The 19,529-nt window shown below is 42.5% G+C and overlaps 1 protein-coding gene across 1 annotated transcript in view; it reads right to left on the bottom strand.

The window, feature by feature from the left end:
- LOC124751482 (fatty-acid amide hydrolase 2-A-like) overlaps window positions 1–19,529 on the bottom strand; it is a 249,336-nt gene that overhangs the window by 90,947 nt on the left and 138,860 nt on the right. The window contains exon 5 of the mRNA XM_047248989.1: window positions 11,398–11,509. Coding sequence (XP_047104945.1) covers window positions 11,398–11,509 — 112 coding nt within the window. The remainder of the gene's footprint in view (window positions 1–11,397; window positions 11,510–19,529) is intronic.

The following is a 19,529-nucleotide window of genomic DNA, read 5'->3' as shown; positions in this document are numbered from 1 at the left end:
CAGTTGTGTTAGTTCGAAGCTATGATCGTTTCTCCTCTCCTCATTATGTTTATTTCTTTTAAGGTGTATTCATCGTGCTGCAGATCGGTTGTCCATTGGTGCATGTCATCGACTGGCTTAGTGAGCTACCGGACATTCACCAAAGCAACTCTGTTAGGCACCGTTTGCAACGAAGGGAATGGAAACTAAACTAAAGTGAACTAGCATTCGCAGGTAATTCCACAATCTTCTCAAGCTTGTAACTGTGAACAAGCGTTTATACTGGAGGGAACAGAAAAGAAAACTGTGAACGAGCGTAAAGTGTTAGCTCTACGATTGCTGCGTTATACTTTTCTGGCGCCAATAATTGCTACACTGGTTTCACTCGATACAAACTTTTTATTGGCTCGATGAAAAACTTTCATCTTCAGAAAGTCTTAGTTTACATGCAGAACGCGCTGTTTTTGACAATGCATGCAAAATCGCGTAGTGGTCAGTGTACTGCCTTGTAAGCAGGAGACGCAGCTTCGAATGCCAGTCTGGCACAAATTTTCAACTTGTCCCGTTTATATAAATCAATGCCCACTGTCAAATAATGTCTAATTTCTACGTGCCTTGATTCATAGTGACTTCGGAATCAAAATGGTGCCCGTTCTTTCGGACATGTCCGGAAGAACAGACGCACACACACAGATATGATAATGATGAGGTCCCATACTCCGAGGAGCGTAGGGGACGACGCGGGAGACCCGCACCGCCGACTAGGCTAGGTCCTAGCGGAGGTGGTTTATCATTGCCTTCCTCTGACCGTAATGGAGATGAATGAGGATGATGAAGACGACACAACACACAGTCATCTCGAGGCATTCCCTGACCCCGCCGGGATTCGAACCCGGGACCCCGCGCGCGGTAAGCGAGAACGCTACCGCAAGACTACGAGCTGCGAACCACACACACACACACACACACACACACACACACACACACACACACAATATATACGGTCTGAAAGATTAGCAGTTGTTAGTTTGATGGTTTTATATATATATATATATATATATATATATATATATATATATATATATATATATATATATATTGTCTGAAAGATTAGCGGTTGTTAGTTTGATGGTTATTTAGTATTAAAATAATTTTACATCTTTCAAAATAACAGTAAAATATTTTATACTTAATGTTTTGAAGGTTCCTTATTCTAGGTTTAAATTGTTCCTTAAAAAACTTTATGTCTTAGTTTTAACGTGATATTCATAATAGTTTCAACGTTTATGCAATAATTTCTACGTTTACACAAGAATTTCATTAAAAAATTAGCTTATCCCATTCTGCCCTGTGCGTGAGCAGAACAGGAAATATGCATGCATGTCTTTGAAAAATGTAAAGAGATACGAAAAATACAATTTTAACTAAGTTGCAAGTAAGGTTTGTTAGATTATGTTACAAGGTGATTTTTTGGCTTCAAGAAATGCTTTCTTCTTTACAAGAACTGCTAAGACCCTCGTAAACGATCAACTGTGTTTGACAAAGTCTCTCTTATTTAGCCACGGATTTGCCAAGAAAGCCCGTACACGTTCCAACAATGTAAGTTTAACCTCACTTTGAAACAGACGCAATTCGTGTTCGTCTGTAGTCTGAGCGTAGTGAGTACACTGTCTGTCAACAGTGACGTAGAGAAGAAATTGAGGTCTCCGTATAGGTAATCTGCCAATATCTCTTCGAAGCGGAACTGATTTTATAGAAGAGAAAGGACCAATCATCAGTGAGGACGGATATGACTGGGATATCAACAACAACCGTTGATTCCCCTGACACACTACTTAGGCCCGATTGTGACATTACTAACAAAGATGTGGTTGTTTTCGTCCAACACGATATCTTCGCTTTCGTCTTTGTCTGCTTATGTTATCGAGTATTATTAATGCAGCACCACATGCCATTAATTCATCCCATTCTCTTGACATAGCGTTGCACATGAAGCGAATACGTGAAACATAAAATATTTCCCGCCAGTTTCAGTCGATGCGAACACACACACAGAAATGTTTTCGCTAGTATGGACGCGGACGATAGGAGCGAATATAGTTACAGACATGTTATGAACATGATCAGAAACAATGCTAAGAACAGTTAAACTCAGAGAAAACGGGACTTGACGAACTGAGTTGTATCGGCCACAGCCGAGCATATTGGGAATCAAATGCTGCGTCGCTATAATGACCTGTCCACATTCACCGACACCGGACAATGTGAATTCATATTCAGACTACTATCAGTAAACGTATCATTTCTTACCCCCCCAATAGAACTCAGTGAGATTCTTGACAAACTTTCTTTATGAGGGGGACGAATTTACACATGTAAACGGCGACATGCAGCAGGACGAAATGCTGGTCTGTACAATAACATGACAACGGTAGTGGGTTGGGTTGGTTCGCACCCAGTCTGCATATTTGCCAGATGCCCGTGTCCCCAATGGAATCATCCATTCCGTCGTGCATCGTTCCAGATTTACCGATGCCCACTCCTGTGACCTCATAGGGCCAACTGCCCTATGGCAGGAAGTTCAAAAATAGCCAAGATGTACTACAGGATTTTCCTCTACTCATATGACGTCACTGTGGAAGTAAGCAGTTGTTCTAAATGCAAAAGGGTATGACGTCACTGTGGAAGTAAGCAGTTGTCCTAACTGTAAAAGGGTGGAAGATTTAAAAAAATACAAGATGGAGCATTGTCCTGTTGGTGCGAAATTTAAAAAGTCCAACGTTGTGATCCAAGATGGCAGTTATGGGAATACGAGCACTGTCCTACGATGTCAGAATCCACGATGGCAATTCAAGATGGAAGACCTGGAGAAACGGGGAAGCCTGCATAGTTGTCAAATTTCCCCAGTCCTATGACATCAGAATCCAACAGGGTGAATATTAGGGATATGGGCAGAGTCTGCGTAGTTGGCAGGTCGCTTGTGCTAATTATATAATCCGGTCCTAAGTTTAAAATCGTAGGAAATTTAAAAGTCGTTGTTTTTCCTCACTGCTGTGACGTTAAAATTAACTTGTCCGAAGTCCAGTTCCCAGAAGGAAATTTTCACTCTGCAGTGGTGTGTGCGCTGATATGAAACTTCCTGGCAGATTAAAACTGTTTGCCAGTCAGAGACTGGGACTAGGGACCTTTGTTGTTTTTTTTAATTCCAGTTATCTTAAGTTGAAACAATTCCCATCACCTATAAGGCATCACAGTTTAAACAGTTTCCCATTCCCAATCATCTGACGTAACAGGTCGACACATTAAGTTTGAAGCCAAATTCTCCTATGTTTAAAACGTTGGGATATTAAAAATAGATCCACATGTTGTAAATTTAAAGTGGTGGGCTGGTCATAAATTCGCTTGTCCTGAGTTTAAAACGGGGAGAAATTCTCAAAAAGTCTTTTACCCTAAGTTTAAAAAGATGGGAAGCCTACCTTTTGTCAGAACTATAAGGAACTTATTCTAAATTCAAAACTGTATAACTCACTGGCGCAACCTCTACGGTTGTCAAATGCACTATTGTGTAGTAGCATAGAAATGGTTTTCACTTGCGTGTTAAGCACAACAGCGACTTTCTAGATGGAGTCCTATTTTGTTTATGACGCAACGCAACACGAGATATGTTGTGGCATAAACAAAAACTAACGCTGTACAATGGCATTTTGCGGTAAGAGGCCAGAAACTATGTTTCCTTTCATCTGTACCAACACAACCACGGAGAGCTGTTTTCGTGTTCATAATTTGCTTTATTTCGAAATGTTAAAATATAAAACTGCAGCAAATGAAGCAGACGAAACGGAATACAGACGACTAAAAAGTGTGACTAACCGAAAGTGGAAATGGCTAAGTAGGAATCTGTAGAGGACAAATGCAATGCTGCAGAAACGTATTACTATGGGAAACATATATACCGCCTACAGTAAGACGAAAGAGACCTTTGGAGAAAAGAGAAGCACGTGGATGAATGTCCAGAGCTCAGAAGTCAAGCCAGTTCCAGGCAAAGAAGGAAAAGCTGAAAGGCGGAAGGAATGCGTAGAGGGATTCTACAAGAGAAATGAACTTGAAGATAATGTTACAGAAAGGGAAGAGCAAATAGACGAAGATGAGATGGGAGATACAATATTGCAGAAGAATTTGACAAAGAACTGAAAGATATAAGTCGAAACAAGGCCTCTGGAGTAGACGACATTCCTCAGAATTATCGAGATTCTTGGTAGAGCCGGACAGGGCAAAATTATTCCATCGGGTGTGCAAGATACTTGTGACAGGCGAAATATCCTCAGTGTTCAGAAGAATGTAATCGTTCAAATTCCAGAGAAAGCAGGTGTTGACGAATGTGAATATTACCGAACTGGTTACAAAATACCACCCAGAGTTATTTACAGAAAAATGAGTAAACTGGTAGAAGCCGACCTCAGAGAAGATGAGTTTGCGTGCTGGAGAAATGTAGTAACACGCGAGGAAACACTGGCTCTACGGCTTATGTTACAAGATAGGTTGAAGAGAGAGAAACCTAAGTTTGTAAGATTTGTAGATTTTGAAAAAGCTTTAGACAATGTAGATTGAAACACACTCTTTGAATTTTGAAGGTGTTGTTGTTGTTGTCTTCAGTCCTCAGACTGGTTTGATGCAGCTCTCCATGCTACTCTATCCTGTGCAAGCTTCTTCATCTCCCAGTAACTACTGCAACCTACATCCTTCTGAATCTGCTTATTGTATTCATCTCTTGGTCTCCCTCTACGATTTTTACCCTCCACGCTGCCCTCCAATACTAAATTTCTGATCCCTTGATGCCTCAGAACATGTCCTACCAACCGGTTCCTTCTTCTCGTCAAGTTTTGCCACAGACTCCGGTTCCTTCTTCTCGTCAAGTTTTGCCACAGACTCCTCTTCTCCCCAATTCTATTCAATACCTCCTCATTACTTATGTGATCTACCCATCTAATCATCAGCATTCTTCTGTAGCACCACACTTCTAAAGCTTCTATTCTCTTCTTGTCCAAACTATTTATCGTCCATGTTTCACTTCCATACATGGCTACACTCCATACAAATACTTTCAGAAACGACTTACTGACACTTAAATCTATACTCGACGTTAACAAATTTCTCTTCTTCAGAAACGCTTTCCTTGCCATTGCCAGTCTACATTTTATATCCTCTCAACTTCGACCATCATCAGTTATTTTGCTCCCCAAATAGCAAAACTCCTTTACTACTTTAAGTGTCTCACTTTCTAATCTAATTCCCGCAGCATCAACCGACTTAATTTGACTACATTCCATTATCCTCGTTTTGCTTTTGTTGATGTTCATCTTATATCCTCCTTTCAAGACGCTGTCCATTCCGTTCAACTGCTCTTCCAAGTCCTTTGCTGTCTCTGACACAATTACAATGTCATCGGTGAACCTCAACGTTTTTATTTCTTCTCCATGGATTTTAATACCTACTCCAAATTTTCCTTTTGTTTCCTTTACTGCTTGCTCAATATACTGATTGAATAACATCGGGGACAGGCTACAACCCTGTCTCACTCCCTTCCCAACCACTGCTTCCCTATCATACCTCTCGTCTCTTATAACTGCCATCCGGTTTCTGTACAAATTGTAAATAGCCTTTCACTCCCTGTATTTTACCCCTGCCACCTTTAGAACTTGAAAGAGAGTATTCCAGACAACATTGTCAAAAGCCTTCTCCAAGTCCACAAATGCTAGAAATGTAGGTTTGCCTTTCCTTAATCTATTTTCTAAGATAAGTCGTAGGGTCAGTATTGCCTCACCTGTTCCAACATTTCTACGGAATCCAAACTGATCTTCGCCGAGGTCGGCTTCTACCAGTTTTTCCAATCGTCTGTAAAGAATTCGTGTTAGTATTTTGCAGCTGTGACTTATTAAACTGATAGTTCGGTAATTTTCACATCTGTCAACACCTGCTTTCTTTGGGATTGGAATTATTACATTCTTCTTGAAGTCTGAGAGTATTTCGCCTGTCTCATACATCTTGCTCACCAGATGGTAGAGTTTTGTCAGGACTGGCTCTCCCAAGGCCGTCAGTAGTTCCAATGGAATGTTGTCTACTCCCGGGGCCTTGTTTCGACTCAGGTCTTTCAGTGCTCTGTCAAACTCTTCACGCAGAATCATGTCTCCCATTTCATCTTCATCCACGTCCTCATCCATTTCCATAATATTGTCCTCAAGTACATCGCCCTTGTATAGACCCTCTATATACTCCTTCCACCTTTCTGCTTTCCCTTCTTTGCTTAGAACTGGGTTTCCATCTGAGCTCTTGATATTCATACAAGTGGCTCTCTTTTCTGCAAAGGTCTCTTTAATTTTCCTGTAGGCAGTATCTATCTTACCCCTAGTGAGATAAGCCTCTACATCCTTACATTTGTCCTCTAGCCATCCCTGCTTAGCCATTTTGCACTTCCTGTCGATCTCATTTTTGAGACGTTTGTATTCCCTTTTGCCTGCTTCATTTACTGCGTATTTATATTTTCTCCTTTCATCAATTAAATTCAATATTTTTCCTGTTACCCAAGGATTTCTACTAGCCCTCGTCATTTTACCTACTTGATCCTCTGCTGCCTTCACTACTTCATCCCTCAGAGCTACCCATTCTTCTTCTACTGTATTTATTTCCTCCATTCATGTCAATTGTTCCCTTATGCTCTCCCTGAAACTCTGTACAACCTCTGGTTTAGTCAGTTTATCGATGTCCCTTCTCCTTAAATTCCCACCTTTTTGCAGTTTCTTCGGTTTTAATCTACAGTTGATAACCAATAGATTGTGGTCAGAGTCCACATCTGCCCCTGGAAATGTCTTACAATTTAAAACCTGGTTCCTAAATCTCTGTCTTACCGTTATATAATCTATCTGATACCTTCTAGTATATCCAGGATTCTTCCATGTATACAACCTTCTTTTATGATTCTTGAACCAAGTGTTAGCTATGATTAAGTTATGCTCTGTGCAAAATTCTACCAGACGGCTTCCTCTTTCATTTCTCTCCCCCAATCCATATTCACCCACTATGTTTCCTTCTCCCCCTTTTCCTACTCTCGAATTCCAGTCACCCACGACTATTAAATTTTCGTCTCCCATCACTACCTGAATAATTTATTTTGAAGGTAGTGGCGATAAAATAAGGGAACGAAAGGTTATTTTCAGCTTGTGCAGAGACCAAGGTGCAGGTAAAAGAGCTGAAGGAGATGAAAGGGAAGCAGTGGTTGAAAAAGGAGCGAGACAGGACTGTAACCTATTCGCTATGTTATTGAGTCTATATATTGAGCAAGCAGCAAAGGAAACCAAAGAGAAAAATGGAAGTTGAATTAAAGGTCTTGGAGAAGAAATAAAATTTGAGGTTTGCCTGTGACATTTTAATTCTGTCGGAAAGTGCAAAGGAGTTTGGGAGAGCAGTTGAAAGGAACAGATCTGTCTTGAAAAAAGGTTATAAGATGAACATTAACAGAAGTAATAGAAGGGTAATGGAATATAGTAGAATGGTATTAGGTGATGTTAGAGTTACATTACGAAATGAGACAATAAAAGCAGTCAATATGTTTTGCTATTTGGGCAGCAAAATAACTGACGATTGTCGAAGTAGAGAGGATATAGAATGCAGTCGCCGAAGTGGCGTCAAATCGCACCCGGCGAACGGTCTACCCAACGGGAGGCCCTAGTCACGCGACATTTACATTTATTGGAGATCGCCGCGTCAGTCATTACCTCGGAGCAAGCGAAATGATAAAGCAGCGTCACCTGTTGTTACAGAGGGGGTATGAGACGTAATGGTCAATATTCAGGCTTATGACATGAATGATCACTTGAACATAAAAACGTCATATGGACATTTGTCCTATTCCAACTTGCTTTCGAGGTACAACACATTTGATGAAAATTGTTATTTATTTTCTGTATTATTGAATACATTGTCAGGTTCACACACGTACACTTTTGCAGCAGTAAGTAAATCTTGCAACCCGGATTTTACGAAGTATCAATTGAAAAATACTTATTTATAACACATTCATCTCTAAGCATTATCATACACGTCACTACTTTGTACCATTCAACAATTTGTTGCCGTTTCTGCAAACGGTGTTAAACTACAGGATCAGAAGATAAATGGGTACTCGGAAGAATAACGCAATGAGGACTCTGGTAAACACTCTACGATCAGGAACTCGATGTGTGGGAAAGCGCCGACGGTGTTCTTCGACAGCAGGAGCTGCAGCGCAATACTGAGTTTATCGTAAGAATAAACTTGATGTCAACATTACACTACGCATTCTTCTGTGTTTACTGGAATCTTATTAGATTTAGTTTCACATTGAACGAAAGCCAAGATGTCTCTAGTACGGCCGAATATGATAATAAGGATACGTTTTATGCTGTGCGTTACGAGCACATCGGCTCAGAGATGATATGGGACAGCAGCTTTATCGGCGCCTTTAACTTTTGTAATTAAGAAGCAAAAAGAGACGAACAGAGAAACAATAGCTACAGCTTCGAAAGTCATTTAAGTTTTAAATAGAATGATGTAACGGCAAAACTCCGGTAATACGCTCCTCAGGGGACCAGACTGAAAACATAACACGCTCTCCTTCTTTGATAACATAGTATTGTAATTAAAAACAAGAGTCATGAAAATTGCTAACAACGTAAACACAGGGTAATTTTTCTGCGTGAGGTATGTGTGACGTGAAACCTATGGCAGGGATTTCAACGTATAGTTAAATATTGAGGCAACTGATGGCTTGCAGTCAGTCGCCTGGTAATCTCAGAACCCCATCTATATCCGATTCCGAGGAATACATGTCAGTACTGGAACTGTACTCTGCTAAGCTGATAACGAGGCGATCAACAACAGAATCCGCGGAGCCAGCCAAGTGCCACATTATCTCCTCCTCTTTTATGATGTGCTATTCTGCATCCTGTCAGTGTTCGGCAGCGACGTGTGACAAAGCTTTACACATTAGGTCCAATACATCTGGCAGCTTAATGTCTTCTTATTTCTCGCGACAAATCCAGTAAGTTGGCTGTAGAACAATGCTATTGGGTTCAGGTTGCAATGGTACGGTGTGCTCCATACCGTGAAAATTATCGTTTTCCATGTTTCTACGACGCTTATTCACTCTGGCTCATGTGAGAGCACATCTGTGGTATGAAGCAACGGTCATAGTCCAAGTTAAAGGTGTTTGATTTTTCATCTTTGTGCCAAAAATTTAATTTGCAATATTTTGTTAATTTAAATGTTCTTTATTAAATATCTTTTATAAAATATCGATAACTACTTTTAATACTAATGATGATTAGATATGCGTTGATTAGCATATATTTGATGAATTTTGTATTTAAATGGTGTCATTACTAGAACTGAACCAAAAAAAACGCTGTGAGTTTTGACTTAGCAAACTACATACAAACATTCGCCAACGGTACCGATTAAGCTACAAATCTCGTTTTCTGAAAACGCCTTGACTTTAGCAAATATAGCTTCCTGAAAATCTTCCAAGATAAGTTTTTCTTTGTAATCTTGTGAAAAATATAAGAACAACTTGTTTCTCGCCATTTTTAACGGGGTTCCACGCAAGTGTTCCACTACGGTGCAGAAAGCAGCGTCTGCCATTTTCATTTTACGTATAAACAGCGCGACAGTTAGACCACAACTAGAGTTTACAGAAACTGTGACCTTACATGATTTTTTAAATAAAAACTACAAAGCTTAAGGATGAATAAGAAAAACGTTGATGGCTGTTAATACATTAGAACATCTTAAAGTTTCACTTACGGTAATAAGATATCTAACGTACAGGGTATTCGGAAATTCGCGTTATAAACTTCTAGGACTTGTAGAGGAGAGTGAGTACAGAATATTTTGAATAGGAACCCATGTCCGGTGACGTACCGTTTCCGTGCTACAGCCGTCTGAAAACATGTGTGCTAGGCAGTATTGCAACAGGGTTGGGGGGGAGGGGGGGCTTACATCGGATTGGCTGATGTCGTTTAACGTCTATTCTACCTCTCTGACTGGTTCGAGTCTCAGTCAGTGTCTGCGAGTGTTAGACAAGGTGATTGGACACACCATGATGCTTCTGTATGGCTAAGCTCTTGGTAATGGAAGAGCTGCTTGTCGACTTTATCAAGATCGTTAAGCACAGCGTCCGACCCCATCGCAAACCCGTTTCACCACTATTACGCAACGGTTTCGAGAAAGGGGTACTTTCACCGTCAGCAGGCGTGATTGTGGTGCAATAACGAGACGCCACACACAAAATTGGAAGAGACCGTCTGCACCATGTTGAAGGGAACTCGTCAAGTACACGAGACATTCCGCGAGAAATTGATTTTGTTTGCAGCACCGTCTGGCATTTGTGCATGGCCAACAACAACATTCATACCATCTCCAACACTCCATACCACCTCAAACACTCACATACACTTGAATGTGGCTCGAACCAGGTAAGAGATGTAGAACAGACGTCAAAATGACATCAGCCAATCTGACGTAACTACCCCTGACTACCCGGTTGCAAACCTACCTAGCAAACATGTTTTCAAAAAGCTGTGGCACGCAAACGGTACGTTTCCGGACATGGGTTCTTGTTAACAATCACATGCACTCACTCCCCTCAACAAGTCCTAGAAGTCTGTAACGGGATGGATTTTCCGAATACCCTAGGTGAGTAGGTCCTACTTCCAAGAACGTTAACTACACCAGTGTACGTGTGCTATGTCTGCTGATCGCCGGGTTCTAAGTTCTAGGGGACTAATGACCTCAGAAGTTGAGACCCGTAGTGCTCAGAACCATTTGAACCATTTTTTTTTGTCTGCTGATCAATCAGCATCTGGTTTATTCTTATGATGGACGAAGTATGCCAACGTAGAAGCCGCAAACATACAGCATTACAGTAGGCATGTGAAATTTTTAACTAGCGTGTGTACAACCACACTTAACGGTTGCGTCTTCTGATACACTCAAATCCCTGGCACCACTTTATTCAAAAAAACACCATGGTCAGCTGCGCGTTCAACGGACTACTTTAATGGCAGACATGCATGTCGAGCAGAGTCTTGGAAACAATGAGGTAGGTTGGGCTAGGATAAAACGTCAACGAGGTCGGGTAGTTAAGAGTCATACGTGCCCGCCACTAGACCAATAACAAATTTGCATGAAGTGTAGTCTGTCTCGGAAACAGTTGGGAGTAGGACATATGTCCTTATGAAGTTTTTTGTTTCAGATTATCGTTCCTGTGTTTTCTCCGAGTATGACAATTTCTGCTGGGACACTCTGTATAAACGTGATGGTTCCTACACAGCGGGACGGTGCAGAAAAGCGGAGCCGCAGTTAGCTGTTGTGTCGGCAGGGACTCACCTGGCGACGGCTTGTGGCCGAAGACGCCGCAGAAGAGGGCCGGCAGGCGCGCGGAGCCGCCCACGTCGGACGCCAGACCCACCACCGACGCCGCGGACCCCAGCAGCGCCGCCTGCGGACCAGCGAGGCACATGGTGAGTCAGGAGCTGGCTAAGCGGCCTGCACACCCCAGCAACGTCGCAGCAAGTTTGCTGTTTAATGCGACCAGATCACCAGATTCACATCACCTGAGCTTTATCCCAGGGCAGGTTAGAGAACATTTTCCCACACGAGCGACATACACTAAGGTGACACAAATCATGGGACAGTCATCTGCATGTCCACAGATGGTAGCAGTATCGCGTACACATAGTATAAAAGGACAGTGCATTGACAAAGCCCTCATTTGTACTCTGGTGATACATGTAGAAAGGTTTCCGAGGTGATTATGGACGCACGACGGGTATTAACAGACATTGAGCCGGCCTGGGTGACCGAGCGGTTCTAGGCGCTACAGTCTGGAACCGCGCGACCGCTACGGTCGCAGGTTCGAATCATTCCTCGAGCATGGATGTGTGTCAGTCCTTAGGTTAGTTAGGTTTAAGTAGTTCTAAGTTCTAGGGGACTGATGACCTCAGACGTTGAGTCCCATAGTGCTCAGAGCCATTTGAACCATTTTTGAACAGACCTTGAACGCTGACTGGTAGATGGATCTACACGCATTGGCCATGCCCTTTCGGAAATCTCTGGGGAATTCAATATCCCGAGATCCACAGTGTCAAGAGTGTGCTAAGAATGCCAAACTTCAGGCATTACCTCTCAACACAGACAACGCAGTGGCCGACGGCCTTCGCTAAACGACCGAGATCAGCAGTGCTAATAGACAAGCAACACTGCGTGAAATAAGAGCAGAAATCGATGTAGAATGCACGAAGAAAGTATCCGTTAGGGCAGTGCGCGAAATTTGGCGTTAATGGACTATGGCAGCAGACGATCGAGGCGAGTGCCTTTGCTAACAGCACAACGCCTGCAGCGCCTCTCCTGGGCTCGTGACCATACAGGTTGGACGCTAGACGACTGGAAATCCGTGGCCTGACCACATGAGTCCCGATTTCAGTTGGTAAGAGCTGATGGTAGCGTTTGACTGTGGCGCGAACCTCTCGAAGCCTGGGCCCAAGTTGTCAACAAGGCACTGTGCAAGCTGGTAGTGGCTCCATAATGGTGAAGGCTTTGTTTACGTGGAACGGACTGGGCCCTTCGGTCCAACTGAACCGATCATTGACTGGAAAAGGTTATATTCGGCTACTTGGGGACTGTTTGCAACTATTCTTGGACTTCATATTGCGAAACAACGCTGTCACTTTTTCGGGCCACAACTGTTCGAAATTGGTCTGAAGAAGATTCCGGTTAATTTGAGCGAATGACTTGGCCACTCAGATCCCCCGATGTGAATCCCGTCGAAGATTTATGGGACTTAATCGAGACGTCAGTTCGTTCAAAACAACCTGCACCGGCAACACTTACGGAGTTATCACTGCTACAGAGCCAATATTGCTCAGTATTTACGCAGGGAACTTCCAGTTGTAGAGTCTATGCTACGTCGAGTTGCTGCACTATGCCGGGTAAAAGGAGCTCCGACTCGATGTTAGGAGGTATCACATGACTTTGGTCAACTCAAAGTATTAATTAACTCCTACTCACCTCCCTTCCTCAGACATAAGTTGCCTTTTTAAAATAAATACTGCATAGACATACGAGGGTTGCTCCAGAAGTATCCGACCTGAACGTGTAGACATCAGTTGTTGTTTCTAACAAATGGCTATAGTATAAAGTACCAACATTTTATAACATTTAAGTGTGAATTTTGAATTAGGTATCGCATTTGTTTGGTAGCCATCAATAGTGAATGCTCTCAATGAATTCGTCGACATGGCTAAAACTGGTCAACGTTTTGTGATATATTACTTTCATTTAACATGTTACATTGCTGCTAAACCATCGTAAATTTATGACGGTTTAGTAATCTAGGGTTAGAGGTCTCAGTCCAACAAATATTAAAGCTGAGCTAAATCCTACTCCAAGGAAGTCTATTTCTTCGTTTACAACACTAAAACATAGGATAGCAGAACAGCTGTATATACATGTGCTTAACACAATGCCACTACGTAAACTTCAAATCAACAGTATCTATGAAACTACGTGGCAGATTAAAAGTGTGTGGCGGACCGACACTCGAACTCGGGACCTTTGCCTTTCGCGGACAAGTGCTGTGAGGACGGGGCGTGAGTCGTGCTTGGGTAGCTCAGTTGTTAGAGCACTTTCCCGAGAAAGGCGAATGTCTCGAGTTCGAGTCTCGGTCCGGCACACAGTTTTAATCTGCCAGGAAGTTTCATATCAGCGCACACTCCGCTGCAGAGTGAAAATCTCATTCTGAATAGCATCTATAACTGTTTTTTAAGGAACGGTAAGCAACAAGAAACATTAAGTGGAACACTACACTTAATGGACACTGTTGAATTTTTTTTCTGACGTTGAAACAGTGAATTTCAATCTTCTTTATTGAAATAGGATCTAGTGGCAAATCTAAAACTCAGTGTTCCAGGTTGTTGCATCTAGAATCAGTTTTTGCGGCTTTAGATGGACTTCCTCCTTGCATAGCAACACGGCAATTTTAGTTTAGTGATGATTCTTCGACGAAATGTCATGTGGCCCAATTTACTACCATCCTCCCTGTGCTGCTGTCATGCGTTGTGTTAGGCTACGTCGACAAAATCCACAGTAATGCGGAAGCAACGTTTCGTACCCCTGATTGATACTGTATAGAGTCAAATATATGGTCAGCCCTATCAGTTCTATCCATAAATTGGCTTTATTGGTAAATGACTCTTGGTTCTTTAATTTCTATCAGTGTTTTCAGCTGACGTGAACACCGCATTATTGGATGAGTTGGATTGATAATATCAAAGTTTGTTTGCCACTGTCACCATGCACTTGTCATTCCATGAAGCCACACGTAACAACTGCAGATAAGTACTCAATTAGCTGACAACGGCTCCACTATATAAACAGGACCTTTAAAAAAATGTGAATAACATAAGAGAAGCGGACAAGAAATGCTGAGGGTGTGTAGTCTACTTGTAAACAGAAAAGCGAGCAACGTTCGTGGCGAGGGTGGTTGCCTTTCCCTGAAGAACAACAGCCGCCGTACAGCACGACTAACAATCAGTTACCCTCTAGTAGTTTAGAACGGTGAGCAGAGATTTTCGTAGATTCTGTCGATATGCGTTAATATTATTAGTGACTCAAATCTGCATTCCACATTCTGTTAAAATGCGTTGTGGGAAATAAACGCCCATCGGGTACGTCTGCGCACTACATCGTCAGTGGTATACGACGACTATCGAAAAGTAAGTTCCGATCGGTCGTGAAATGGAAACCTCTGTGAAAATCAAAAATGTTTTACTTGCAACAGTTAACTAAACCTTCCAGCCATTTCTCTATATAGACACCTCTCTGACTTAGTCATTTGTCGTAGCGTTGTACCAACTTTCCCATACCTTCGTTTTAGAAGACAGCCGCCTTTGGTTTCCGCCAATTCTCTGCGCTGATCTGCAGCTCGTCGTCTTTGCCAAAACGTTGTCTTTACACCCAGCAGTTCGTGTGATAGGAGATGAAACTCAACAGGAGCCCATTACGGGCTGTATTGTGGGTTATCAAACACTTCCCATCGAAAACGCTGCAGCAGCATCTTTATTACCCCTGCAACGTTCGGCCGAGAACTGTCACGAAGCAGGAACCGCATGACAGTTACGTATATAGGCTGAATGACATCAGGAGATTTCTCTCACCAGGAACTCTTACTTGGCGGGAGACATTATTTTCTAGGCATCTTTACGTACTCACCGTGAGCTCAGAACGGAGAAAAGCGACGTGAAACTGAAAAGAGCGACGTGACACGTTCTACGGGCACACTAGAGACACCGCCCAACACATTTGTGCAAAGCTTCGTCGGATTTTCACAGTTGTTTCCATTTCGTGACCGATCGGAACTAACTTTCCGAATTATCCTCATATAAGGTCTGCTGTGGAGGGCCGGTATAACTTCATCAAAACCCTTGTTGTTCCTTCTTGTGACGTAGTGAGGTAGGCCGAGTGAGGAATAGCCTATGAAAGAGGGAAGTGCATGCCCACTTTGGTGACCTACCTTCACTCGCGCTTCTACCCTACACAGAATTCCCCCCCCCCCCTCCCCTCCTTCATCAGAACGCAACAGAACGTTTAATACGGCTCTAAGCCCTTAGATATGGTACACACATTTAATATCTGTTTTTAACCCAGTTGCCGGGCGGAGTGGCCGTGCGGTTCTAGGCGCTACTGTCTGGAGCCGTGCGACCACTACGGTCGCAGGTTCGAATCCTGCCTCGGGCATGGATGTGTGTGATGTCCTTAGGTTAGTTAGGTTTAATTAGTTCTAAGTTCTAGGCGACTGATGACCTCAGAAGTTAAGTCGCATAGTGCTCAGAGCCATTTAAACCATTTTAACCCAGTTCAAATAAACATTAACTGTATCCCGCTAAAAAACAGTTTTTAATAATCTGCAATTTTGTCATCCTCTGCGACGCGGAAACCATTAGTCCTAGAAAAAGATAATAGGAAACTTTTGTAGGAAATTTTAAATAGTTTAATTCTTTGCTTTGGAACTCTTTCGCTTGAACCTGTGGTTTTCGAGTTATTCAAGAAAAATGTAAAATTGGCCTTTCAACTCCCCGCACCCGTCACCAATGCTCACACCTCATCTGTCAGGATTTTTAACTCGTTCATAGCACACCCTCCCACCACTGTACAAAAATTTGCGACGACCAGAATTTTTTCCTACAGTTGGCCGGTTTTGGTCTACATTGACAGCGCTATTTCTGCTTCCAGGTACAGTATTTTGAGGCAGGCGCGGACCGTGGTTTCCATTCGAAGAACGCTACGGATTTTATCGATCGGAACTAACCTAGACCTCTGACTACGCTACAGATCAGTCTTTCACCATGCAATGTCACATTTCAGCAATAGTTTACATATTGTATCGTCTTTTCGTTTCATAAACAACTAGTAAATAACACCAAAATTTAACTCCAAGTTAAGATCTATAGATAGCATATTTATCTGCAGACGTTACATTTTCCATTTTAACACAACAAATCGTGCTAAAAGAAACGTTTTGGAGAGATCTTTAATGCTGTGTATGTTAACATCTCTTCAAGCTTTCGTGTTTTCAGCACTAAACTTGTGACATTTAATGTTTATTGTGCGTTCAATACGCGCCGTTCGTGAAATAGCGCATCGACGAAGTGACGTTGCTGCTGTGATTGTGTGTGCAGTAAGGAGCGATCTTGCGCTGTGATTGTGACTTTTTCATAAATAAATACTGAATTGCGATCGAATCCGGGAGAGACGTCGAAAGCAATCTTACAATTCGTAGGCATATTCTCTGACACGTCCACACTATGGAACAAAGTCACTCCTAAGAGAGAAAAAGAGAGAGAGCTCTTCTATTTACATAACATCAAATACTACAGAGCATACATCTATTAAATTAATAAGAAAGTCACACAATCTTTAAGAAAACGCAAAGCTGAATAAAAAAAAATTGTAGAGAGGAGGATGCGAAACATCTCTGCATCACATTGTAAGTCCGCATCTCCATCCACTAGACTACAGTACACTGCTGCACTGCTGGGTCTTATATTGCGTGACCCCTTAAAGGTATTAATCGCCGGTATTTTATTAACATACGTTTAATTATAACAAATAGTACCAAGAACGATGAATTTTTCAGACATCTTCAATGTGTCATTGCCTCGAAACGCCAATGACACATACGCAAGTTATAATTCGAAAACAACGAAATACAAAATTCTTTCCCACCAGCTTGACGTTTGCCGCCATTTCCTTACAACAAATCGTACCAATAACGACGCGTTTTCAGAAGCTCCTTAATGTGATAGTGCTTTGAAGTGACATATATTCGTAGGATGTCAGTTATATAATCCTTAACAAAGGGGTTCAAATAATTAGTAAGAAATCCAATATGGCGTCTCCCAAGTTTTGCTTGTGATGTTGACGTGACCTGTGGCTAGGCTGAAGCGCGTGAGCCTTCGGAAGGCCCTTAAAAGCTGTCCTCTATAGAACAAGGCGCAGCCTTAAGAACAGCTGCTACCTCTTCGAAAAACATCACTTGATATTAAATATTAACAGTTACAAGAAGATGAGTGTCATTCTTTAAATTCGTGTCAGAAATACTTGAGATGCTTCCTTGATCATTTAAATTCTGTTATCCAGAACAGAAAAATGCATTTCAATATATATTGTGGGGCAGCTTAGCCTCGGAGCCTTTAACTACGAGCTGCACCTCAAAATTTGAATCTTCATCTGGCCATCGAGATTAAAATTTCCCGTGGTTTTCACATGTATGTGAAAGCAAGAACAGAATGGGAAACCCGGTTCCCTACTGGCTGCAACTGAGCCGACTTAGGTTCCTTTTAGGGCTGTTGGTACGGACGAAAACAAGAAAAAAATGACTAGTAAACAATGGCTCCACAACGCACATCACAAGAGCTGTGAGCGCTTGTTCATCTTCGCTAGTGTGAAACACATCTCTATACTGAAAAAGTGCCTATGGCTCTTGTGATACGCATTTTGATGCCCGTGTTTATTGGATTTTTTTCCTTGTTTTCGTTCATACTTCTATCTCTAAAAGTTGGCTATCCCCCCACAATCGTAGCAACAACAGTACCAGTAAATGTGTTTCACTGTCAGAGGTATGAGAACGATCTCCGCTTGTAACTTTCAGCTCGGTCTTTTGCACACCACGGTCCCTTGCCTCAAATTGATACATTTATCCTTCTGCAGTATCCCTGAAAGTTTGTAACACCATCACGGAATGATCCTAAACTCTAAACACTCAAATTTATATTTGATGTTAACAAATTCTCTGTTGAGGCATGCTTTCCTTGCATCTTCCAATCTACATTTTTATATTCTCTCGATTTTGGCGTCACAGGTTGTATTGCTGCTTAAGTAGAAAACTTCGTCTACTATTCTTCTTGTATCATTACCTAATCATATTTCTGCCTGATTTAATTCAACTATATTCTTATATTTTCAAGACTATCCCCCGTCCTTCATGCACAGTGAACTGTTCCCTAGAGACGAGTGGGAGCCGTTCTACTGTTGGCACAATTAACAGATCACTTTCACTGCAGGAACATGCGAACAGGCAGCAAACGCAACCATTTATGAAATAGTGCCCTTGTGACCCGCAGACCGACAATTATCCGTTTTTCCAACTGAACTACTTGTACACCGCCATTACAACAGACAACTAAATGCGTACGGGCAACTTATCACTCTCCTCACATTTCGTCAGTGCACGTGACATAGATTTGTTATTCACTGGCCACATCTACAGGGTCGAGCAAGTAAAAGTGACCCGGACAAGTGGATGCGATTGGACGTGAATCTGTGGCAGCATTAACAGAGGAGGAAAAGACCTGTAGTTACTTCCAACAGAATGGAGCAACTGTCCATACAACCGGCCACACCTTGGAGCACGTTTACACGATCTTCACGTCTGACGTTCGCAGCTCGTGATCTAGTGTCTAGCGTTGCTACTTCTGGATCACGGGGTCCCGGGTTCGATTCCCGGCCGGGTTGGGGATTTTCTCTGCCCGGGGACTGGGTGTTTGTGTTGTCCTCCTCATTCGTGACAGTGCCTAGATTGGCCCGTTCAAAAAATTGGACTGTGAAAAAAATTGGGACTTTGTACGGGCGCCGGCCGGAGTGACCAATATGTTCTAGGCGCTACAGTCTGGAACCGCGCGACCGCTACGGTCGCAGGTTCTAAACCTGCCTCGGGGTGGCCGAGCGGTTCTAGGCGCTACAGTCTGGAACCGCGTGACCGCTACGGTCGCAGGTTGGAATCCTGCCTCGGGCATGGATGTGTTTAATGTCCTTAGGTTAGTTAGGTTTAAGTAGTTCTGAGTTCTAGGCGACTGATGACCTCAGCAGTTAAGTCCCATAGTGCTCAGAGCCATTTGAACCATTTTTGTACGGGCGCTGATGACCGCACAGTAAAGCGCCCCATAAACCAAACATTATCATCA

This window comes from Schistocerca piceifrons, chromosome 1 (assembly GCF_021461385.2).
Source record: "Schistocerca piceifrons isolate TAMUIC-IGC-003096 chromosome 1, iqSchPice1.1, whole genome shotgun sequence".
In the NCBI taxonomy this organism is placed as follows: domain Eukaryota; kingdom Metazoa; phylum Arthropoda; class Insecta; order Orthoptera; family Acrididae; genus Schistocerca; species Schistocerca piceifrons.
This window is presented reverse-complemented; position numbering and strand designations above follow the sequence as displayed.